Below are 25,397 nucleotides of genomic sequence, written 5' to 3'. Positions count from 1 at the left end.
AGCCGTGTTAGTCTGTATTCGCAAAAAGAAAAGGAGTACTTGTGGCACCTTAGAGACTAACCAATTTATTTGAGCATAAGCTTTCGTGAGCTACAGCATCCGATGAAGTGAGCTGTAGCTCAGGAAAGCTTATGCTCAAATAAATTGGTTAGTCTCTAAGATGCCACAAGTCCTCTTTTTCTTTTTTCAGTTAAGGTGAGCTATTACCAGCAGGAGAGAAACAAACAAACAAACACCTTTTGTAGTGATAACCAAGATGGGCCACTTCCAGCAGTTGACAAGAACGTGTGACGAGTAACTCCCCCCACCAAACCGGCATATGAAGGGTGCGGAGGACGGAACCAAAAGCAAGGGGCTGGCTTTTCCCAAGGAAAAGCATCAGCGCACAAGTGGGTGTGGGTGACTAGGCAAAGCAGAGCAGCCCCCCGCCAGCGTGCAGGATCCCCCCAGCAGCTATGGCAGCGGAGGGCCAGGCGATCAGGTGAGGGCTTCGCAAGTTCGACTCCTCTTTGGGACTGGTCGGGCGTCTCTTTCGGGAGAGCGCAGCCTGCCTGCCTTTCGCTTTCGTTTCTGTTCCTGCGGTGGGGCGGAGCAGCGGCCCTGGAAACGCACTGATCCGAGGCAACAGCGACTGGGGGCTTTGGGGCAAGGGAGCCAGAGATCTGGAGCGCCCAGCTGTCCCCTCCATGTGCCGGTCTCGGAATTACCCCTCTGCTCCTCTAATCAGCCCAGACTGCCTCCGGGCAGGGGCCCTAACACCGAGCCAGGCACTCACTTCCTGCAGGGCTCTCCTAGGAAAGCAGTGGATGCGCCCCAGGGTCAGCTGCGCACAGAGCAGCCCAAAGTTTTCCCCAGAGGGAGCATGTCTCAGCCTCACGCAGCCGGGCTTTGGTGTTAGCTTGAATAGGAAGTGGGAGGGGTGAGTGGGCCACAGGGTTTTAGCGAGGGAGTGGGTGATCTAGCTGCGTTCCCCCCCAAAGTGATGTGTACCCAAAAGATATGGGGCCAGATCCACTTAGGGTGACCAGATGTCCCGATTTTATAGGGACAGCCCTGATTTGGGCGGCTTTTTCTTATATAGACTCATATTACCGCCCAGACCCTGTTCCGATTTTTTACATTTGCTATCTGGTCACCCTAGATCCAGGGCTGGTGTAAATCAGTGTAATTCCATTGAAATATATGACTTACAGCAACAAAGGTTCTGGCAGCAAGGACTGCAGTGTGTGTTGTGTGCCTGTGCGCTAGTGTTTTAGCTGGTTGTCTGGGTTAGAGAATTGGGCTGTGAGTTTTCCTCTGAAGTGGCTGAGGCTATCTTCCAAGAGTGAGTTCCAGGTCTGTGGCCGGTCTCAGAAAAAACTCTGTCTCCTGCACACTTGAGTTTCACCCTGAAGGCTGACAGAGTTCTGTCGTTTCAATGGGATGGAGCTGTCCTAGGAGTACATGGTAACCACCTGAGGACAGATGCCTTCCTTGGATAGTCATGTTCTATAGAGGTGACTTCGGTGTGTTTCCCTCTCATTGTCATCACTTCAGCCTTTCCAGGATTCAGATTCATTCAGCTACTCTTCATCCAGGTGCTGCTCTTAGCCCTTGGATGGCAAAGAAATACAGTAGCGGGTTCTGTGAAGGTGATGCAGTAATATCAGCAGTACTCGACAGATGTAACCACTGAGCTGAGACTTGTTGCTTTTCAAGTGTTGACCATGAAACTATAGAATTACTTTGCCTCCAGTACCGTATTATGTGCCTCCTAATTTTGCTTATATTAAAGTCAGTTTTCCTTGTGTGTTAAGTTTCTAATATAATAATTTTTAAATGGATCCTTCAAACAGTGAGAAACTTTCTCACCCTGTGGACAAGCATAGTGATTCTATAACACAGAAGTTATTAAGACATGCAAAATGTCAGTGTTATTGCACAGGCTAAGAAGACACTGATTTCGTACAACTTTGCAGTGCAGATCAATTTTTTCAGACAGATTTTACACCCCCAAAACCAGGTGTCAGAATGGAAATGCCAGTGAAGGCTTTTGGCGGAGCAACTTGAGGAGTATTTCTATAATTTGAGGTCATTTGTGATCTAGAAAATATTTCCCATTAAAGCATTGATATTAACTGGCATCATAACAGCCTTTCAGAATTTGTGTAGGAGTATCCATCAAGCTAAGTGTGTCATATTGTTTTGCATCCTAGGTTTAGTAGTCTGCTCAATAAAATCGTATCTTGGCATCTGAAATGCGAAGCTACAGCAGTTCATGCCTTCCCAAATATAAAGCATATTCTAGGCTGGTACGGCCAGGGTGCTTTAAAGAGGAAAAATGTGTCTCCGTCCAAATTAGGCACAATGGCTGAGATTTACAAAAGTCAATGCCTAAATTAGTTACTCACATCCTGATTTAACTATCTCAGTAAGTGGCCTGATTTTCAAAAGTGCTGAGCACCAAGCACATCAGTCTTTCCATAAAGTCCAAAGAATCCGTAAAATGTCTTTAGAGCAGAAAGATTCTTCTTGCGATCTCTCTACTTTTGCCCTTCCGCATCGCTCCAGTTCCCTCATTTCTCCATGTCCACTTCCCCATTGCCTTTTTTCTACATGTTTATTCCTAAACACTCAGATTGCCTGTTTTCTTTTGCTTTTTCGATCAGAGTTTCCAGCCAGTGTTATGGAGCTGTTGATCAGATGTCTCATGCCTCTGCTGAAGGATATTTTGGTATGAAAACCTGAGCAATCAATGACTCTTGTGACACTGATGTTTGCTTTGCTGGCTGCGCCAGTTCTTGTTTCAGTCTTTGACAGGGAACTCAGAATGGACCCAATCTAGATATGCCAATTATCTAATTGGACAAAACCAAACACCTTTGTCCCACCCCTGCCCTGCCCTGCCCATTGCCCAGAGGCCTTGCCCTTTCACCGCCCCTTTCCCGAGGTCCTGTCCTCCACTCACTCCATCCCCCCTCCCTCCATTGCTCGCTCTCCCCCACCCTCACTCACTTTCACTGGGCTGGGGCAGGGGGTTGGGGTGCAGAAGGGGATGAGGGCTCCAGCTTGGGTTGTGACTCTGGGTGGGGCTGTGGAGGAGGGGTTTGGGATGCAGGAGGGGGCTCTGGGCTGGGGCTGAGGGGTTTGGAGTGTGGGAGGGGGTTCTGAGCTGGGGGCCGGGGTTAGGGCACGGGGGGGGGGGGTTCGAGGTGCAGGCTCTGGGAGGGAATTTGGATATGGGAGGGGGCTTAGGTCTGGGGCAGGGAGTTGGCGTGCGGGCTCCAGATAGGCGGCGCTTACCTCAGGTGGCTCTTGGTCGGTGGTGCAGCAGGGCTAAGGCAGGCTCCGTACCTGGCTCTGCGCAGCTCCTGGAAATGGCCAGCATATCCTTGTGGCCTGTAGGTGCAGGGTGATCAGGGAAGCTCCATGCACTGCCCCCACCCCGAATGGCAGCTCAGCAGCTCCCAGTGGCCAGGAACCACAGCCAATGTGAGCTGCGGGTGTGGCACCCATGGGCGTGGAGCTTCCCAGCCGCCCCTGCGTGTAGGAGCTGGGCTGGACATACCGGGTGCTTCTGGGAGCTGCGCAGAGCCATGTAGGGAGCCTGCCAGCCCCGTTGTGCTGGCGACCGGACTTTTAACAGCTGGTCAGCAGTGCTGACTGGAGCTGCCAGGGTCCCTTTTCAACCGGGCGTTCCCAATCCTGCACTCCTTGCTTGAAGTCAGTGGGAATTTTGACACCATAGAAGGAGTGCGGAGTCATGAAGAGATTGATGCACAAAGTGCGTAATGCATTGTCCTTTGAAATGCAAATTTCTTCCCATTTTTGTGAATAAACATCAACATCTAGTTAGTTAATGGGAATCAGCATAAAGTTATTTACTTTTCTTCCTGCTGAGTGACTTGTGTTTGTGGTTCAGCAATTAAAATGCTTGCAATTAAACAATTGCAAATTGAACCACTATGCTGACATTCAGAATGAGAGAGTGGAAGAGACTTTCATTTCTTCAGAAGAGCTCAGTGCTCTGATCATAAGGATCTATTTATTTTCTTTCCCTCATCTTCAGTTCCTGCTTGTGGTAGATAACAAGGTTCGGTATGGCTCCCTCTAGTGTTGCTACTAGTGAGTAACATGAGTCATAGTTTGCTACAGGTGGATTCAAACAGGCTCTGAGTCCTCCTTAAATGTCCATTTCAGCTACCGACATTCAGATTTCATCAGCCTGCACTGGTAAGCATTGATTCAAATCTCTGTTCAAAACTTTACTGAAAGTTTTGGTTGGATTAAAAAGAGTAAGTGTTCATATAATATATTTCCCTGGGTTTACTTAATGTTTGTGCTTTCTCATTCTGTCTGAAGCCATAAGCAGAAGTAATGAAATTCCACAAGAGAGGCTTTTGTGATACTTCCATTGCAGCAAGAAGCAAACAGAACCACAGGAACATAGATTTTCTTATGAGATTTTCAGGCTTATTTTGCAGACTCTTATTTCGAAGAGAGTCAAGCAGACATCTCAATTCATAGGTTTTTATCCTGGCCACACCTCAAACCTTATGGAAGTTTGCTCATCAGTAGTCTCCATGTGCATGACAGAGGTCACCCATTGCTACCATTTTTAAGGCAAAACTTCCTGGCATATCTCAAACACTTATCTGATTAAAGACCAGAAGTCTGATTCTCCTCTCATACCAGTTTTACACTAGTGTAGCTCTGATGTGACTGGGAGGAGAATTGGGCTCAATATAAAGCATTCTGTGTATCCAGGAACCTAGTTGGTTCGTTGCATGTTTGAGTGAGGACATTATGACAACTTTCTATTGTTAAACTCTTTATGCTGTAGGTGCCATCGCTCCTGATCACATGACCAATGGAGAAGAACCCTCTGCTCCCCCTGCTTATCCAATAGACGAGATCTCCGGCTATGAAGGCACAGCACTGGGCGATGGTGGTTAGTACATAAACCCACAGACTATTCTTTTTCCTGAGATTGTCTATCTCTTTAAAAAGAAGTCAGTGTACAGCGTTTTGTATCAGCTGATTGACACTGTCTTTTCTATATTCCTGAATGTAATCTTGTTATCTGTGGCATTTTCCCAAGTGATAGGGTAGGAGAGAGATTCCACTGGGATCAAACAGCTGCCAAAGTTGCGAGTTACCCCCACCTATGCCAGAACCCCCTACCCCTGCTGTGCCACACAATTGCCTCTTTACCCCTGCTGAACTATCCAATGAATAATTCTGATTTCTCTCTTTTTCTCTAATGGATCAGTTTTCCTCTGAGATATTTTGTGTGTCCTGTGCTAATCAGAGGCCGTTCATTAGAACAAGACAGAAACCGGTGATTTTGGCCTTATTTCAAAAGCAGGCAGGAACTGAAGGACAAGTAACAAATGTGTGTCTCTCTAAACCTGTAAAATGCCAACTTCTACCTTTTCGTTTCTCGCAGGAGGAAAAGGTTTACCTCCTCCATCAGATCTGGTGACTGATCATGGAGGTGGGCCCCCTCCAGCCCAAACAGACTGGAAGTAAGATGTGCTTTCAAATGTAATGATGATGATTAAGAGTTACCCTGCATCCTTTGTAAACTAAGCACAATCAACACAGCTGATGAGAGGGTGGCAGCCAACTGGCACACTGCACACAAGAGAGCAGGGGGAATTTTTTGGCCAATGATATGGGGTTAGACACTGCTTTGATCAATGGTGCTATGGGAGCTTTAGGCCCTCCCCCTTTTCAGCCAGCATATGAGTACCTACCTTACACGTCAAGATATGTGCGCACAAAGCCATGATCAGCATACCCTGCTGAGTAGATAAGCATGCACTTAGCCATGGGTGAGCAAATTCAGGGATTTTACATGCACACATCTGAGGTACACAATAGGCATACATTTTCACATTCTCAGAGACATGTTGACCTGATGGTTGAAAATCAGGTACCAGTGTCCATGAAATTCTGACAGGACCTCACTTGTTAATGTTGCATCCTAAACACCTCTCATCCTAAACTGCCTCATTTCTTGGGAGAGATGAAGGCTTGAGTTATCATTCCTGGGATTTGAATCTCTAAGAGAGTCTAGGTTTTTCCAAACCTGATGCTTGTAGGACTAAGTCATCTTATCCAGCATTTTTCTGTCAGTGCAGCGGAGTGCTATGTAAATTAGGTCAAGGCCTTATATGGGAGAATGTGTGATGCTGGGATGTCTTCTGAAAGGGGAAGGGTGGATGTTTAGTGCATGGCAGAATTGCTCTGCAAATTGAAAGGCAATTTCAAACCGGTCCATGCTTTCTTCTCTCTTTCTGGTAGCATTCCTGCTGTTTCAGAAGATGCAGCCAAAGAAGCTCTTATACAGTACGCGGCCAGTAAGTGCTGCTACAGCTCGGCCCCTGCCAAGGAAATGGTGTTTCGGAATCTGCAGCCATTCAACACCTACAGAGTATGTTCATCTTTTGCAGCCCAACTTACTCACACTGAAGTCAGTGGAGTTTGTCCACTAACTTCAGCAGGAGCTGGGCATTTCACGGGGATCAAACAGCTGCCAAGCATTGCAAATTACCCTTACCCATGCAATAGCCCCCTTACTGAGAAATTCCCAGTGGGGTGGTGTGGCTAGCTTCAGTTTGGAATTGTGTTTGCATGCTCTGAACATCTCGGGACTCATAAAGGGAATGGAATCTTTAGACTGACAGCAAAGAGCTACTTCCACTTCGTAGCTTTTCAATGATTGCTTGGTTTAGAATTGGGAAAAATATAGGTTCATAATTTGATTCCATTGCTATGGACCTTTTTTGCCAGTGTCAAGTCTTTAAAAATTATATATTCCATTTTGATCCCTGCTCCAAATAGGGTAAGGACCTGGGTAAAAAGGTCAGCCACCACCCCTAGAACCATTGGAGATGCACCATTGGTAGTGAACAGTGGGAAATATCCTGAAAAACTGACAGCATAGACAATGTCAGAGAGAGAAACAGCTTTTGGATATAGCCATTGTTAATTAATAGGACCAACCACTGAATTCCAAACAACAGCGAATATTCCATGGCGACTTGTACTCTGGAAACCCATAGATAGATAGCGTTAGCTTAGGTGAAACTAAAGTGAAGAGCAGAAGTGTGTGGGGATAGAAGAGAGGGAGGAGATATGAGGAAAATAGTCAAATGAGAAGGTAAATAAAGAAGAAGCGAATGACTAAAACAAAAAGAAATAGGGCAATTAAATAGAGCAGGTGTGATAGCCTTATTGGCGTTTTTGGTTTTTAGAGTATAGAGCAGTGGTTCTCAACCTATTTATCATTGTGGGCTGCATATACGGCCCACAAAGTGTTATTTGGGCTGCAGGGTGAGAACCACAATATCCCCCACCTAACTCCCCCCCGTAAACTCCTATGCTCAGCGCCCTCCGCCCAGAGACCCCTCCACAGAGTGGGGCCAGGAATGGAGAGCTGGGTGTGGAGCAGGGGACAGGGACCCCGACCCCAGACCCTGCTGCTCGGGGACCCCTGACCCCAGCTGTGCAAGACCAGGGGGCAACCAGGACCCTGACCCCAGACCCGCCATGTGGGGCTGGGTGGCGGCAGCAGGCTGCCTGGACCCCGAGCCCCACTGTGTGGGGCTGGGTGGCAGCCAGCAGCCCGGAGCCCAGAGTGTGCCATGCGGCAGGGCAGCCGGCTGCCCAGACCCCACGGCAGGGGGCCAGGGGGCAGCCAGGACCCTGACCCTGGAGCCTGCCATGCAGCAGGGCAGCCTGGAGCCTGTGGCCTTTAGCTCACAGCTGAGTTGGGCCGCTGCTGTGTGCTAACTGGGCTGCATGCAGCCCGCAGGCCGTGGGTTGAGAATCGCTGGTATAGAACAAATATAGGGCCTGATCAGAAGACCATTGATAACAGTGGAAAGTCTCCTGTTGACTTCGATGGACTTGCTCAGGTCCATAACGCAGCATTCTATGAAGATATCACCTCACCCTGTCAACAGTGAGATTGGTCATTATTTTGGCTAGTGTGAATTTACTTTCTTAAGCGCCACAGATTGCAGTCCCAATTGGGTTTTTGTATAGACTGCACTGAATGCCCAATCACTCCCACTTTGGGGTTGTTACAGGTTTTTTTGTTTTATGTTAATTAATTATTTTTTTAGTATCGGCTAGAGACCTTCACTGAATCCAGATCATCTGAATGGAAGACAACACCTTACAGGGGTAAGTAGGATTCTGATGTCAAGTAAGAATCTTGCATGATCAGCCTCTTCTATAGTACAGGTCTAACTGCTGTGTTGTGCATTTCTGCCAGAAGGTAATGAAAAATTTGCACAGGAAAAGTTACCTTCCTACTCAGCTGCCAAACTGCAGTTATTAAAAATAAAATAAAACACATGCCCAGATAAAAATACTATGACAATTCATTACACACCTTAAGCACGATAAGCCAGTTGATTTATGAGTGTGATATATGATTTATGTAGTTTGGAAGTTGAAATAAACTAGATCCTTGAAGGAAGCGTTCTAACTCCATAAGAACACAGACGTTCTGGTGTGTACTGGAGCTTACTGAGATTTCGTGCCTAATTTATACAGTTTTAATGTAATGGGGGGAACACTGCGGTCTATCGTAAGGCAAATGTTATAGAAACTGGGAGACAACCAACATTTCAGAATTATTAGGAGTTGGCAAACCAGAAGAGATTTGGGTTCTGGTAGCCTTCAGGCAACACGTCAGATAGAGTTGGTTGAAATTTTTCAAAGCAAACATTTTTGCTGAAAAATGGCCTTTTTTTCAAAAATGAAAAATTTTGCAAAAAAAAAAATCTTTAAAGAAATTTCTGCTTTATTGATTTAACTGGGAATGAATCATTTTCACTTTTCATTTTTTCCCCAGTTTTTGTTTTTTCCTTTTCCTCCTCTTTTTGACAGGCAAAAAAAAAAAAAAAAAAAAGAGAAAGGAATGGAGGGGGAAAAAAAAGAAAGGGGAAAAATAGGGGTGGGGGCTGATGGAAGAAAAAAAAGGCCAAGAAAGGGTGGGGGGAGCAAAGACCCAAACCCTGAAAATTCTTGGTTTCATGAAAAATTTCAAACAAACAATAATCATTCCTTTTTGCAACTTGCAAAATGGATGACTTAGAAATTTTCAAGATATTTTGCAACCTTTTTTTTGACTGTGTCTAGTTGAGTCATATAATCATGGAGGGATTTGCCAAACTGGTGTGGAGTGATTCTATTCCTCCTGAGGGAAGCAGAGCAAAAAAAAAAAAAAATGGGGGGCGTTTCTTGGCTATCTCTCAGTTTAAGGATTTCTTTTTCTTTTTCATGACCACTGACCATTCCATTCATTGGGGACATGAAGCCAAGATTTACTGAACACAATTGCTTGTAACTAATATGTTCCTGATCCTGTAAACACTTAGGCATTTGCTTAATTTTGCTAACCTTGATTTCAATTGGGACTACTCATAGTAGTAAAGATAAGCATGCAGAAAAGTGTTTGCAGGATTAGGGCTCACAGGAAGTGTTTTTCACTGAATTTGGGAAACAACGGTGAGTTTGATTTTTTTGTAATCTTAATTTCTCAGAGGAAATTTGACTATGCTGCATTCATACCATTTTGGTTGAATATTTTAGCTGGAATCGATTGTATTTACAAAATACTCTATAACATTTTCCTTTTTGGGGCAGGAAAGAAATTATGGTTAGTAAACAATGGAACTCTTTGACCTAAAAATGGTATTTATTTTAGTTAATCACCTTAACTGGGATCAACATAACAGATACAGGTGTGGCATGATTTAATTGCAGGTGTCAGGAAATACCAGGTGTTTGTACTCAGTACAGTTTTGTTTCTGCTTCAGATGAATTTGTTGACTCCTTTTTGCTTGGGCCAGCTCCTTTGCCATGGAATATACAAGTGGAAGTTCCTACCTTGTTCATAGACAACATAACCAGAGTCAAAGTGCCCCATACGTCTTCATTAAAGGTATTATAATCATAGAATCATAGAACTGTAGGACTGGAAGGGACCTCGATAGGTCATCTAATCCAGTCTCCTGCACTCAAGGCAGGATTAAGTATCATCTATCCATGTGGAGATCATTGTGGGCCGAGGAATGTGTTGCCTGAGGGATGTGCTGGCCGCTGCTTCCCGTACACGGCCCATCAGGAAAATCTGCTGGCGGGCCGGGATGGTTTGTTTAACTGCAGCGTCCACAGATTCGGCCCATTGCAGCTCCCATTGGCCGCGGTTCGCCGTTCCAGGCCAATGGGGTCTGTGGGAAGCAGCGGACAGCTTCCCACAGCCCTTTTCTGAATCTTTTCTGAATCTTCCTAAATTCCAATATATCTTTTTTGAAATGGGGCAACCACATCTGCACACAGTATTCAAGATGTGGGCATACCATGGATTTATATAGAGGAAATATGATATTTTTTGTCTTATTATCTGTCCCTTTCTTAATGATTCCCAATGTTTTGTTCACTTTTTTGACTGCCACTGCACATTGAGTGGATGTTTTCATAGAACTATCCACAATGACTCCAAGATCTCTTTCTTGAGTGGTAACAGCCAATTTAGACCTCATCATTTTATATGTATAGTTGGGATTATGTTTTCCAATGTGCATTTATCAACATTGAATTTCATCTGCCATTTTGTTGCCCAGTCACCCAGTTTTGAGAGATCCCTTTGTAGCTCTTCGCAGTCTGCCTGGGACTTAACTATCTTAGCTATCGGTATCAAGTGGAGTACCCCAAGGGTCGGTCCTGGGGCCGGTTTTGTTCAATATCTTCATAAATGATCTGGAGGATGATGTGGATTGCACTCTCAGCAAATTTGTGGATGATACTAAACTGGGAGGAGTGGTAGATACGCTGGAGGGGAGGGATAGGATACAGAAAGACCTAGACAAATTGGAGGATTGGGCCAAAAGAAATCTGATGAGGTTCAATAAGGATAAGTGCAGGGTCCTGCACTTAGGACGGAAGAACCCAATGCACAGCTACAGACTAGGGACCGAATGGCTAGGCAGCAGTTCTGCGGAAAAGGACCTAGGGATGACAGTGGACGAGAAGCTGGATATGAGTCAGCAGTGTGCCCTTGTTGCCAAGAAGGCCAATGGCATTTTGGGATGTATAAGTAGGGGCATAGCGAGCAGATCGAGGGACGTGATCATTCCCCTCTATTCGACATTGGTGAGGCCTCATCTGGAGTACTGTGTTCAGTTTTGGGCCCCACACTTCAAGAAGGATGTGGATAAATTGGAGAGAGTCCAGCAAAGGGCAACAAAAATGATTAGGGGACTGGAACACATGAGTTATGAGGAGAGGCTGAGGGAGCTGGGATTGTTTAGCCTGCAGAAGAGAAGAATGAGGGGGGATTTGATAGCTGCTTTCAACTACCTGAAAGGGGGTTCCAAAGAGGATGGCTCTAGGCTGTTCTCAATGGTAGCAGATGACAGAACGAGGAGTAATGGTCTCAAGTTGCAGTGGGGGAGGTTTAGATTGGATATTAGGAAAAACTTTTTCACTAAGAGGGTGGTGAAACACTGGAATGTGTCACCTAGGGAGGTGGTAGAATCTCCTTCCTTAGAGGTTTTTAAGGTCAGGCTTGACAAAGCCCTGGCTGGGATGATTTAACTGGGAATTGGTCCTGCTTTGAGCAGGGGGTTGGACTAGATGACCTTCTGGGGTCCCTTCCAACCCTGATATTCTATGATTCTATGATCTTGAGTAGTTTTGTATTATCTGCAATTTTTGCCATCTCACTGTTTACCCCTTTTCCCAGATCATTTATGAATATGTTGAATAGGACTGGGCCCAGTACAGACCACTGGGGACACCAGTATTTACCTCTCTCTCCATTCTGAAACCTGACCATTTATTCCTACCCTTTGTTTCTTATCTTTTAACCAGTTACCAATCCATGAGAGGACCTTCTCTCTTATCCCATGATTGCTTACTTTGCTTAAGGACCTTTGGTGAGGGACCTTGTCAAAGTCTTTATGAAAATCTAAATACACTACATCCACTGGATCCCCCTTGTCCACATGCTTGTTGACCCCCTTAAAGAATTCTTGTAGATTGGTGAGGCATGATTTCTCTTTACAAAAACCATGTCGACTCTTCCCCAACAAATTATGTTCATCTATGTGTCTGACAATTTTGTTCTTTACTATAGTTTCAACCAGTTTGGCCGGTACTGAAGTCAGGCTTACCAGCCTGTAATTGCTGGGGTCATCTCTGGAGCCTTTTTTAATAATTGTGTCACATTAGCTATCCTTCAGTCATTTGGTACAGAAGCTGATTTAAATGATAGGTTACAGACGACAGTTAGTAGTCCTGAAATTTCACGTTTGAGTTCCTTCAGAACTCTTGGGTGAATACCATCTGGTCCTGGTGACTTATTACTGTTTAGTTTATCAATTTGTTCGAAAACCTCCTCTAATGACACTTCAGTGAGACAGTTCCTCAGATTTGTCACCTAAAAAGAATGGCTCAGGTTTGGGAATCTCCCTCACATCTTCAACCATGAAGACCGATGCAAAGAATTCATTTAGCTTCTCCGCAATGGCCTTATCCTCTGTGAGTGCTCCTTTAGCATCTTGATTGTCCAGTGGCCCCACTGGTTGTTTAGCAGGCTTCCTGCTTCTGATGTATTAAAAATTTTTTTTGCTAATACTTTTTGGGTCTTTGGCTAGCTGTTCTTCAAATTCTTTTTTGGCCTTCCTAATTATATTTTTATACTTCATTTGCCAGAGTTTATGCTCCCATGTCTTTGACCAGGTGGGGACATCCTCAGCCTCAGGGCTGCCCTAATTTGAACTGAGCTGGATAAATCTGCTTCCCTAATGTGCTATTATGACAGCTGGGGCAGGGGAACACCATAGCCACCTTCACTTCTCAAAGAATCCTCCTGACGCGCACTCTGCAATGAGGGATTCAGTGCGGAGTGGAGGGGAAGATGCATAGAGCCAGTTATGCCAGTGTTGCACCATCTGCAGGTTCCTCCTACACCAGGAGATACCACATGGCCCATTTAGGGTTCTTAGGACAATCATGAATAAAGCCCAATACAGAGTATATACAGAGTGTAAAAGCTAATATAATCATAGCTGATACTTAACTCCTTTGTAAAATGTTCTTAGATCTATGAGGGAAAAGTACTATACGGGGCGAGGTTTTATTTCAGAGAGAGCGAGAGAGAGATATTGAACCTACAGGACTGAATAAGTTTGTTAAAGGTATGTGGCAGGTTTAGGAGCTTTTTCATATCAAGATGAATTCGATCTATCAGAATCCCAAATAATTTAATTATAAGTAAGAGAGTTATTTGTTTTTTTCAGTTTTTATTTCTATTTAAAATCACTATCCAAATATGGAAGCACCACTTTCTGCTTCCCTTGAGACATTTTTTTGTGTTTTGTAAAATCATGCCCAAGAGGGACTGGTATTTTGTGAGAAAAAGCCCTGTCTTTTGGGAAACCAGTGCTACAGTCCAGGAAAAGAGACGCTTTGGGACATTTTAATAGGGCGTGATTTAATAGATGTTTTTCTTTCCCTTGCTTTTGTAATAAGAAAGGAATTCTGAGGGCGTTATCTCACTTTAAATATGTGACCTCTTCCATCATTTAAATCTTACTTCTTAAAGGTGGGGAGGAGTGGAGGCTGGAAAATGGGCAATACACAGCCATGAAGAAAGACCAAGAACAAACTCAATAGGAGTCTAATATATGCTTTGATATGGAAGTTATTATTGTCTAATGGGTAAAGCAAATGAACTGGGGATCAGTACTCCTGAGTGCTGGTCCCAGCTCAGACACAGTCTCACAGTAGCCGCTCTGTGCCTTAGTTTACCCATCTGTTACAATAATCAATAAGTGCTTCATTGTAGTCAGGAATGTTTGAATTCCAGTTATCCCCTTATAGGGAAAGAAATGAACTGACAGAATCACAGGACATGGTATCATAGTTTAATTTATTTGTGTGGGTATTCTCTTTGGAAGGGAAATTAGAATCCGTAAGTGAAGAGCAGCTTGTAACTCACAGATGTAGCCCTGCCCAATGAGAGGTCCAGCATACAGACTGAGCATTCGTGCTCTCACGTAGGCTGTTCCCTTCTTGCTTCTCTACCATCTGTGCTAATTCTGGTTTAGCATGAATTTTTCTCTACACTAAGGCTCTCACTAGTGCTACCCCAGGGTCTAGTTGAACTAGTGTTAACACTGGTGGCGGTTTCCCCTCCTAGAATTCCCTAGTGTAAACATGGGTTTTAACCTTACTTCACACAAATTATAGAAGTGCATACATGGGCTATCATTCAAAATCACTCTCCCACTTGATTGGATGGACCTTTGGGTGTTGGCACCAATGAGCTTTCAGCTACTTTGCAACAAAAGACACGCTATTACTTAATGACTTCTCTCCCAGTTTCACCTGTAGAAGTGTGGTTGTAATTTGGCTGTAGGTTGCTGTATAACTCTTTAAGAACCTCGAATGAAAGGCCTTATAAAAGTGTAAAGAATGAGGTTTCTCTAGAATGTTTCCAATAAAGAAGAAAAAACATTTCCCATTGTCTTTTTTGGGGGGGAGGGGCGGGGGGGGATACCAAGAGGCAGCCAGATAGTAACATAAACAGCTAAATTAAAGAAATGTCAAACCTTTAAAATTTCTCCTTTGATTTAAGGGCTGCCATAATTGTCGATGTTCAGGTACAATTCGCTGCACAAAGTGTCATGGAAAAGGAAAGGTGAGTAGCCATGTCTAAGGGGATCCTTTGCTTAGGACTGAATTTATTCTGGGGCAAGGTGTCAAACCAAGAACCAGGCAAAGATGCTGAAATCAAATAGCTTTGGGAGGTTAGAAGGGGAGTGAGGTTGGCTGTGAAGAGTTCACAATTGTATTGTGCTCTGTTTTACAGCATTTATTGTTATTTATTATTTGTATTATCGTAGTGCCTAGGAGTCTCTGTCATGGACCAAGACCCTATTGTGCTAGGCACTGTACAAACACAGAACAAAAAGACAGTTTCTGTCACAAAGAGCTCACAGATCTAAGCATCTCTCAAGCAGTTCATGGGACTTACTTGTGTAGTAAGGTGCAATGGTGTTTTGTGGAGTAGGGCCCTTAAAGATTAATTTATGCTTATTAGGAATGCTTTGGTCAAACACGTTACAGGACTCAGTGCAGGGTTAACTATGTGAAATTCTATGGCCTGTGTTGTACACTCTAGATGATCTAATTACCCCTTCTGGCCTTAAAGATCTATGAGTCTATTAAACTTGCAATCCATTTTCCATGTGAGGAAATGAAGGTTACAACACCAGCAAACTGCTCTGGCAAAGTATATATAGCTCTGACTTTTCCATCTAATTAATGCAGGTACAGTGCTGGATTTGTCATGGCTCTGGGAAGCAAATGAATGAGGACAGATGCACACACTGCAGAGGTTCTGGTCGGAGCAGGTGAGTCCACACTCAAGGAGAAGCCAACATGGGAAGTCCATATTTTAATTAGCATCAGCTTCAAAACTAGGGCTCGTTGGCACAGGGATGGAATACTGCTATATTCAGGGACAGTTCAACGTCGGATTCTTAGGTGGGCTCAGCTAGCCACTGTAGCTGTACAAGTATTGATTGGTTTGTGAAAATGCCTCTCAGTGCTGGGCTGTGGCTGCCCAGGATAGTCAATGAAGTCCAGCTGTTGCTGTTGAACCTCCCGCTGGAATGAGCAAAATGTATTATTCATTCTGGGGCCGGGGCTGGCCCTGAGTTTTTTAATGCGCTCTTCAAAATAAGACCTGTAGAGTCCCATCCAACTTCCTTCCCACCTATAAGGAAGCTCCGTTTATTTGCAGAGCATGGTGTTTCCCTCCACTGATCACTTTCTGCCTGCAAGTCTCGTGTTTTTTCTGTTTGTGAAGATGTATTGCCTTCGATGGCTTCCCTAGGAAACCATGGGTTACAGGGGAAGCAATTATCTCCAAGGCAGGAGGGCAGTTGGAGAATTCAACCCAGCTGCAGCCTAGCTCTGGAAGAGCTATTCCTTGAAATTTACAGCTGCGAATAGTGTGTAGCACTGGGATGAAGGTCAGTCTGTTCTACTGTGCTGTCTCATTTTTCTGATGGGGTGGCAGTACCTCAGTGGCAGAACTGCCATGTACATGAAACTGAACTTTGTGCTTGGAGAACAATGTTTCTCCAGTGCTTTGGTGGCATCAGCTACCCAAGACATTGCAGTGAAGCTGTACAGTGCTGCTGGAAACACTTATAGAATCATGCTAAGTGTAAATAAACTTGTGACTGGAAACAGAGAGTAGACTTCATGGCTTATACATATATATATATAAAATATCAGATTAGGACTCAATACTGTAAATACTTGCTAATGGGTATAGTACTTTCTAGCAGGAGTCAATGGGTCAGTGACTTTATTGAAATCATGTTCTTCAATGAGACAACTCCTGGTAGTAGACACGATGGCAAATACTAAGCATTGGCTGGACTGAATCCCCAATGTGATGCCAAATGAAGTGTGATGTGTGTGTGTCCATGCACACACACAGTGTATGCATTCAAAATCATTGTAGTAATAGTTTCTCACCATCCATTCTAATGATCATTCTTTGTCTACAGTTGCAACAGTTGTTCTGGTTCAGGCCACAAAACCTGCATAACGTGTGCAGGAAAAGGACAGTTGCTGTACTACATTGAGCTTCAAGTCAAATGGCAAGTCTAATAAAACTTTAAATAATTGCAGAGAAGCTCCTTCTTCTTCACTGTTGTACATACAGGGTTTAACTGGCAGTGTTCTGACAGGCCAGATTGTGATATGCTGCTTTCCCTCAGGAAGGGGGCTGTTAGGATTTCAAGAACATTACCAGCTTCATAAAGTCGGGCTGTGCACATATCCATACCAGCTAATTATCATTTCAAAAAGTCTGTTGAAATTTACCAGAAAGCTCCAAAAGAGAGCAGCATCTTAAGAAAGAAATTGGAGGAGACAAACTTTGTGAAAATTTACAGTAATCACGGTGAAGTTGAAAGCTTAGTTGTGGCCCTTTACTAAAATGGGATCAAAGCTATGGGCTATGTCAACAGATCATCTCTCTGATGTGCCAGCAACAAAGAAACATAGATTAGGACTAGACTCAGTATCACATCACTGGCTGTTTAATCATTGATGACTATTTAGGGAGGAGCCACAGTAGAGAATAGGAGAGTTATTCCCTGCGTATTTAATTAATGAGATCGTTGTTATTCTACACTGCGCTTCATATGAAGGAGAAAAAATGTCCTTCCCTGACTCAATGACCAGGGTGGTACATGGAGTACCAGACGGGGTGGTCTAACAAGTGCCTGACAGAACAGCAGTTTTACCTCTGGTTTTGTATCCTGCCCCTTTGCTAATCTACTGTAGTGCAGTATCTTCTTTGACTTCTCAGTCTCCAGATTGGGTTAGAGTTCCCAGATGGTTTTATATTGTTCTGAATTAAACCACTGTTGTCCTCTGTTGGCCCAGTCACTGACTTAAAGATGTTCAGCCATTGTTATTTTAATATTTGTAATTTTCAAAGGCATTTTATTTTAATATCACTTGATGGACTTTTTAAGAGGATCGTTACAAAGAACAAATATAAATAAACCATCTCAGCATTTCAGTTGGATCCATTACAACTGGAATTTGAATGCCAAAGTCTCGAAGTTTGCATTCCAGCATAGCATGCCTCCATATTATCATTAGAAAAGTACAAAGAACACCATGTGGTATGTTTAAAGCTCTGCTACCAGGAACCTCAGTATAGACTGGAGAACTTATTTAACAACTCTGCCTTGTGGAGTTTGATGTTTTTGTAGCACAAGAAACACAAAAAGGAGGGGCCCCTCTAAAATCCATTTGAGTAAGAGGAGATACAATAGGTGACAATATCTGTGTCCTTGCTCTTGTAGGAAGAACAACATTTTTGAATATGTGGCGGACCAAAGATCTGGGTTTCCTGCTGACCGCTTCAAGGAGGTCACTGGGCAGAAGAAGTTTGTTGATGAACAGTCCATGGTAATGAAACTCTAGACTCTACCACCTCTTGAAATAACAAAATGAGAGGTCTGGAAACAGAACAACTCACGTAGCCTGAGGTGGAGTTTACTGAGAATTTAAAGTGTCACAAGAAGAAAAAGACATTTGAGAACACAGCGTTCTGTTATTCTGGTTACTAATGTAACTAAATTAGTTAATTCTCCTATGTCATCTACAGTAGGGTTTTCCTTTTTTTAGTAAAAAATGCTGGTTTGGGATATTTTGTGTGTGTATCAATTCACCTCTTTGGCTTGATAACCAGAGGTGCTGCTCACCCGCAAATCCCAAATGAAGTCAATTGGGAGTGAGAGATGTTCAACACTTTTTACTATTCAGACCAGGGGAAAGTCCTGTAAATCCCTGCAACATGGATCTCATTAACAACCTATATTCTCCACAAAAATGGGCCAAATCCTCTGTTGGCATAAACTGGTGCAGTTCCATTTAAGTCAATGGAGATGTGCTAATTAACACTAGCAGATAATGTCGTCCCATGTTTACCTCTGCGGATCCGGGTGTATGTGGGTTGAAAGGTGCACTTGCCCTGCATTTGGCCTGTCGGTCATATATCTATTGGGCTAGCAGTGTATGGGTTTATGGTCACTGGGCTCATGTAAATTCCCAGTGCTCACACGCAAATAAATAAATTTCAAATATATTTAGTTACATGCAGTTTACTTTAGAGATGGTCCCAAAGAAACCCCCCAGATCTAAACAGCCTCCAGCTTTGTGATGTTGGAAATCCAGATCTAAATTTTGCAGCTTTGTTCCTCTCCTGTTTACATATTTGCAGGAGCTTTCAAATAGCAAATATAAATGCGATTTCTTCTGATTTTCCTGGTGGCTAACCCTCTAGAGGTTCTCCAGGGACCAGCCACCCCTGCACAGCACCTACCATAGTTTGTTAATCTCAGACTGGTTCTGTGTTCGAGCCCATGTCTGGGGCTTCTAGGTGCTGCCATAATACAAATAATAATAACAGAAGCACTCCTTTTTGGGGTGGCTTGGTATTTCATAACACACTCCAAGTCCTTCTTAACCATCTGCTTTTGGAGATGCTACAAAATGGATGCTACATAATGGATTTCCTACAGGGTATATTTGGAATTGATTGCAGTGATTCTTTAGAGCCTGCCAAGGAATCCACAATCAAATGCAATTAGGCTACTGCCCTGGAAATCCAGAGCCTATTCCTTTTCAAGTTTTAGCCCATAGGGTTTATGTACACTTTTTGCCCCAGTGTAGATGTGCTGTGTCGGTGTAAGACATGACTTGCACTAGTGTGACTAATCCCCTTTTGAAATCTAGTATAGACAGGCCCTTAGTTTTTAGCAACTGCAACACAATTAGCTGATACCTCGCAGCAATGAAGACTGCTGAAAAAGATACTCGGGAAGAATGCGATTGTTTTCTTTACAACTGGCACAAAACGTCCTACAAAACCGTACTCACGTGAGTCGCTTTTCTTTATGCAAGCAATCCCATTTACCTCACTAGCCAGATCCTCGTTGATGTAAATTGGCATAGCTCCATTGATTTGGTCCACTGCTGTGAACAAAGATTACTCATGTGAGTGAGGGTTTGTCTCTACTGCGACGCTCAGGAAAATTAATCTGAATTAACTACAGATGTGAATTTTAAATGAATTAGTTAAACTGCTTTAAACCCCTGTCTGGATGCACCGTAATTCAGAATTGAAGTGGCCTTAATTCACTCTGGAAGTGAATTAAACTAAACTGAATTACAGCCACTTTAATTCTGAATTACAGTGTCCACACAGAGATTTAATAAAGTTTAAAACTATCCACTTAAAATTCCCACCTTTAGTTAATTCAGATTAATTTTCCTGAGTGGAAACAAGCCCTGAGAGACCTGAGGACTGAGATGGGCCTGATATTTGGAAGCAATTGTGATCTCCTTCCAATTTGTGTGTCTTAAATATTTTCCATTTCTCCAGGTTTACCCTGTTGTGAATTTTCCTGATCCCCTCATCAGTCAGGCTTCCCAGAATGCTGTTGTGCAACATCACACTCAGTTTGCATCTACATCTCGTGTACTGAGACAGGTGAGTGCACTGCAGCCCAAGTGTAACAAGAGGATGCAAAGCAACTAGTTTGTGGAAATCAGACTGTACCAGCTTAACATTTGTGCAAGTTTCACCATGCCCTTTTTTATTGGACCATTTGAAACAATTCTTCAAGCACCAGAGCAAAAGACTTTCCATTAGGTGGATAATGACTATTAACATTAAAGCGTTTGGATTTTCTTAAGTGCCTGCATTTCAAGACCTTTAAAACATCTTTAATTTGATTTAGAATGGGAGGGAGTGTAATACTGAGCATAAGAGAACTGTCAACGAGATAGAACATGGTACTGGGAGACTGGAACTCCTTGAGTTAGAATCACAACTCTGCCACTGATTGCCTGTGGATGGGTCAGCTCACTTCTCTGTGTGCCTCAGTTTCCACATCTGTAAAATGGGACTTATCATGCTCTCTTACCCGGGGTGTGGTGCGGATTAATTATTTAATGTTTACACAGATTGCAAAGTGCTACATAAAGTGCTTTTGAAAATGCCACCAAGAGAGTTTACAAATCCTCCTGTATTGTATAGATTTAGCTTCATTAGCCTTGTATTTTCTCTTTCTTTCTTCCAGAGGCAAACTATTGAGCTGATCCCTCTTACTAAAGTGGAATACGAGTGGCAAGGGGAACGGTATTCCTATTACGTGTATGGAGATGAAAATAGGGTGTACGCAGAGAACTACCCCAAAAAGTGCTGCTGCTCCGTTATGTGACTTACTGATCACTTCTCAGCACGCCAAGGACCGCGGCGGTTGTCCAGACCCATGCAAGGAAAAGCTTCATCTCGTACTCGTTTTGTTTTGTTTTGGTCAATAGAAGTTCATTGATTTGCATGTTTGGGGCAGGCTGCAGCAGGAAGAAAATGGGGGAGCGAGAGTTTGTCAAGCTGATTATTCAGTTCCAGGACTGGATCCTGTATGTATGTCACAATCCCTGTGGGGCTGCTTGGCTTTTGCTGTGGCTCTCCCTGACCCGCCCTTGCCACTCGTAGAATACAAACTCCATTTGGGATTACAGTACCATTTAGTTTCTGCACTGTGTGTGGGCCTGGCCTAATCTACCTTTACTCAGACTTCACTGGGTCTCTTGGCATTAATAAGGTCTACATTTTTATGAGTAAGGGAATACAAGGAAAACAGGGCCTAGGTCTGTGTCTTCCATTATCAGTAGTAGTAAAAATTATGTGACCGAACAGTCTGCCCTGTCTTACGCTAGGGAAACCCGCTGACTTCAGTGAAGTTGTCTGTGGCAAACCTTGAGGCAACATTTTAACTCTTCTAACAGAATCTCCAAATGAAGATAAACAGAGAAGGAAACAGGACAAATTGTGGATTTTTTTTTTAAATTAAGTGTATAGGGCTTGACTAAAAGCCTCTTGAGGTCAATGTGAATCTTTCCATGACTTCAGTGGATCAGGTTTATAATGCATATTATTAATCACCCACTATCAACTTCTAACCTTTCTTGCTGCTGAGTTTTCAGCATGTTTGGATCGTTCCTCATTTGCCATGTGACTGTGATACACACACACACACACATCTGTAGTTTCTCTTTCTGTACCAATGTCATAGTAATAAAATATGACTAGGTAGGATTCCTGTTAAGAATAAATGTATCTGGGCAGATGTGCTAACAACACTGTAGTAATAATGCCCAAGTGTTTACTTGCACGTGCTTGTCAAATCCAGTTTTTGTAGGTGGGATATAACCAGGGTGGACTGCATTGTTCTTTTAAATAGTTAAGTGGGATTTAGTGGCTGTGATAAGAGCTCCGGAGAAGCTATTTGTCCACATATCCAGTATAAGCAATGGGAGTTTAAACGTCCTCCTATTCTGCTAACATACTGTCAGTGTGCCCTAACCTTGACCTGAAGGGATCAAGTTGGGGGCTAAGATGGTAGCCCAGCTGCCATACCCACTCAGTCTTTGTCCTCTGCTAACACTATCAGTAGTTCTAATTGGTGTCAGTTTATTGTTATTACTATTAGTTGTGTTGCACGGGAGCCCCACTCATGGACCAGGACCCCACTGTGCTAGGCACTGTACAAACCCAGAACAAAAAGTGAGCCCTTGCCCCAAAGAACTTACAATCTAAGTTACAGTTTACAATCCAGTTGAGCTGGTTTTGTCCACTAGGAAATGGACTGAAATCACTAACCAATTCTGCGTACAGCAAGGAAAGGCCATCAGCTGTGGTCACTCACTTGGAAGTGACCTAGACGAACCAGCGCTAATGACTGCATGGATAACATTTTCAAAAGCACCTACGTCTCATTAAACATGGGCTCCTAAGTCACTTAGGTGCTTTTGAAAATGTTACCCTACATTTAATATTTACTTGGGTGATAGTGTATCTTACCCAATATTTTGCAGAGTAAAAAACCACTTTCAGACTGATTTATTGTTGCAAAATGACTTCTGTCATGAAAACCAAAAGTATTAGTCACCATAAGCAGAATAATTGAACCCCTGATACCAGCAGTCAGGATCGGGTACTTTTGATGCCACTGCAAGAATCATATTATTTAGTATGTTTATAACACTTCACCAATTATAAACATTCAGCTTTAAATTCAGGGATGTTTAGAAAGCATCTCTTTGTCTGATAGTGAATGTAAATTTGGATGGGCCATGGATCAGAATTTAACAGACTCTGGTACCCTTTGCTTAAACATCTAAGGTAAAAGAGGGCTTGTTCTGTTGTAGAATTGATACAAGTGTCACGGGTGAACATTTTGATTTGGGGGTAAATCTGAATGAGCTCCATTGACTTCAGAAGAATTATTGTGGATTTACATTAATGAAACCAAGATCAGAATCTGACCCTTGGTAGAAATTAATGTAATTTGTTTAATTTTTCAACAGCAGAATTATGTGGCTAAACTAGCTATTACTTTGCCCCAGTCCCATCTTTCCCAGATTAATGTGTATGTGTGCTGGAAAAATTTGAACAGGCTGAATAATTTCAAAAATATGGATCTGAATGTTTCCCCTTGTAGTATTTTTGGATAGTCTTTGTTTTTAAAATCTTTAACCAGGATCTTTTCAGCAGATCAAATGTAATTTTTTTCAAAAGTGCCTCAATGATTTAGAAGTAGAGCTGGTTGGCAAAACTTCAATAAAACCATATTCCATCAGAATATACAGTGCTGTCAAAATAAAAATGCTTTGCTAAATCAGGTCAATTTTTCTGGAATTTAATAGTGGAAGAAAACTGGAAAAAAGTTTTGATTTTTTTTTTGTTTTACTTTGAAATCACTTTTTGTTTTGAATTGTTTTTATTTTGTATTATAAAGTATTTTTTTAAAAAATGTCAAAACTAAAACATTTTGACCCACCTTACATGGAAATTCTTCAGAATCTTCCTTTGCAGAGAATTTAAAAATACTTGGTTTGCATTCTAATCTGAAATGAAGTCAAAATTTGAGATCTTGAAATCCTCTATGAAATGGAGCATCCATCCCTTGCATAGCTCTGCTTAACCTAAATCCCCAAAACAGACTTAAGAACCTAAGTCCCATTGAAAGTCAATGGGTCTCAGGGTCCTAAGTCTGTTTTGAAAATGGATCTTACGATCTTTTGTATATTTTACCCCAAATCTTTTCAGAGAGCAGCATAGGCATGAATACAGCTTAGGTGCATATACAGATAAGCAATGCAACATTTAAAACAAGAGACACAGAATGAGATTTTATTACATTATGTTCCTAGACTATATATCATGACTTTTTAAAACTGGAAAGATATTTCATCAAGTCAGATTTACTTTTCCCATAAATGTTGCATGGCACTGCAATATACAGAAGACCAAAGAGCAATACAAGTTGCCAGTTTTCAAGGTGTGTCTGCAAGGGTGGAAAATGTGTTTAGTTTATTGTAATAACACATTTATGAATAAATAATAGCATAATGTTCACCTCCAAGAATAACTTCTTATCTGCTAGTTTCAACATTTATTAGTTCTATGGTGCCATCTAGTGTGTGATTATATCAGTGCAAACAATAAAACATTTCCCTTTTTTCTAACAACAGGCCCATTGGGCCTTATTCTGTTTTCATTCACACCAATTTTAAACAAGTATAGCATGACGTACATTGACTTTAATGTAACATTTTGTGTCTTCGATGTGTGACTTCAGTGGAATTACTCTGAATGTGCAAGAGAGTGAGAGACTGTCGCCCTGGTCTGTGCTGCTCAGATGACAAATTTCCACCTTATCTGACTTAACGATTCATAAATCTTTGTTCTCCCTATTTGGGCTGGACTTCCCAAGACAAAATTTTGTCACCAGAACCTGTTGTTTCTGATGGAGGTGGATTTAAAGTAGAAATAGCGGCCATATTGGCATTTTGCCACTTTGAGAACCATGATGTACAGAGGCCTAAGAAAATGAAAAACAAAGTTAGCCAAACTTTCTCAATCCTGGAGAGTTGCAGTTTGAGTTTTTGGTGGAGGTTCCCAGGGGCACGGCATGCACGGCTAGATTCTGGTCTAACTCCACTGAAAGTCACTGGAATTGCACTTGTGTAAAGTCAGTTATAGTGAGAGAAGAATCAGGACTAAGAGACTTATCCTGGAATTTGCCTGTATAAATGACAGGTTTCAGAGTAACAGCCGTGTTAGTCTGTATTCGCAAAAAGAAAAAGAGTACTTGTGGCACCTTAGAGACTAACCAATTTATTTGAGCATAAGCTTTTGTGAGCTACAGCTCACTTCATCGGATGCATACTGTGGAAACTGCAGAAGACATTATATACACAGAGACCATGAAACAATACCTCCTCCCACCGCACTCTCCTGCTGGTAATAGTTTATCTAAAGTGATCACTCTCCTTACAATGTGTATGATAATCAAGTTGGGCCATTTCAAGGTGTCCCCTGAATAGATATGTGGACACAGTTGGCAACGGGCTTTGTTGCAAGGATAGGTTCCAGGGTTAGTGGTTCTGTTGTGTGGTATGCGGTTGTTAGTGAGTATTTGCTTCAGGTTGGGGGGCTGTCTGTAGGCAAGGACTGGCCTGTCTCCCAAGATTTGTGAGAGTTTATCCTTGCAACAAAGCCCGTTGCCAACTGTGCCCACATATCTATTCAGGGGACACCATCACAGGGCCTAATAGCATCAGCCACACTATCAGAGGCTCGTTCACCTGCACATCCACCAATGTGATATATGTGATATATGTGGCACATATGCCATCATGTGCCAGCAATGCCCCTCTGCCATGTACATTGGTCAAACTGGACAGTCTCTACGTAAAAGAATAAATAGACACAAATC

General features: G+C 42.8%; 1 protein-coding gene across 1 annotated transcript; it reads left to right on the top strand.

The window, feature by feature from the left end:
- Nucleotides 1-307: 307 nt before the first annotated feature.
- LOC140914111 (protein SSUH2 homolog) lies at nucleotides 308-24,787 on the top strand. Its single transcript, XM_073351206.1, has 13 exons — nucleotides 308-481; nucleotides 2,649-2,713; nucleotides 4,823-4,930; nucleotides 5,429-5,507; nucleotides 6,289-6,418; nucleotides 8,115-8,175; nucleotides 9,819-9,943; nucleotides 14,645-14,707; nucleotides 15,340-15,422; nucleotides 16,593-16,685; nucleotides 17,907-18,012; nucleotides 19,991-20,098; nucleotides 20,691-24,787. The coding sequence occupies exons 1-13, from the start codon at nucleotides 456-458 to the stop codon at nucleotides 20,829-20,831; spliced, it is 1,188 nt and encodes a 395-aa protein (XP_073207307.1). The 5' UTR covers nucleotides 308-455; the 3' UTR covers nucleotides 20,832-24,787.
- The last annotated feature ends 610 nt before the right edge of the window (nucleotides 24,788-25,397 follow it).

The sequence above is a fragment of the Lepidochelys kempii genome, chromosome 7 (genome assembly GCF_965140265.1).
Source record: "Lepidochelys kempii isolate rLepKem1 chromosome 7, rLepKem1.hap2, whole genome shotgun sequence".
NCBI classification, from domain to species: domain Eukaryota; kingdom Metazoa; phylum Chordata; order Testudines; family Cheloniidae; genus Lepidochelys; species Lepidochelys kempii.
This window is presented reverse-complemented; position numbering and strand designations above follow the sequence as displayed.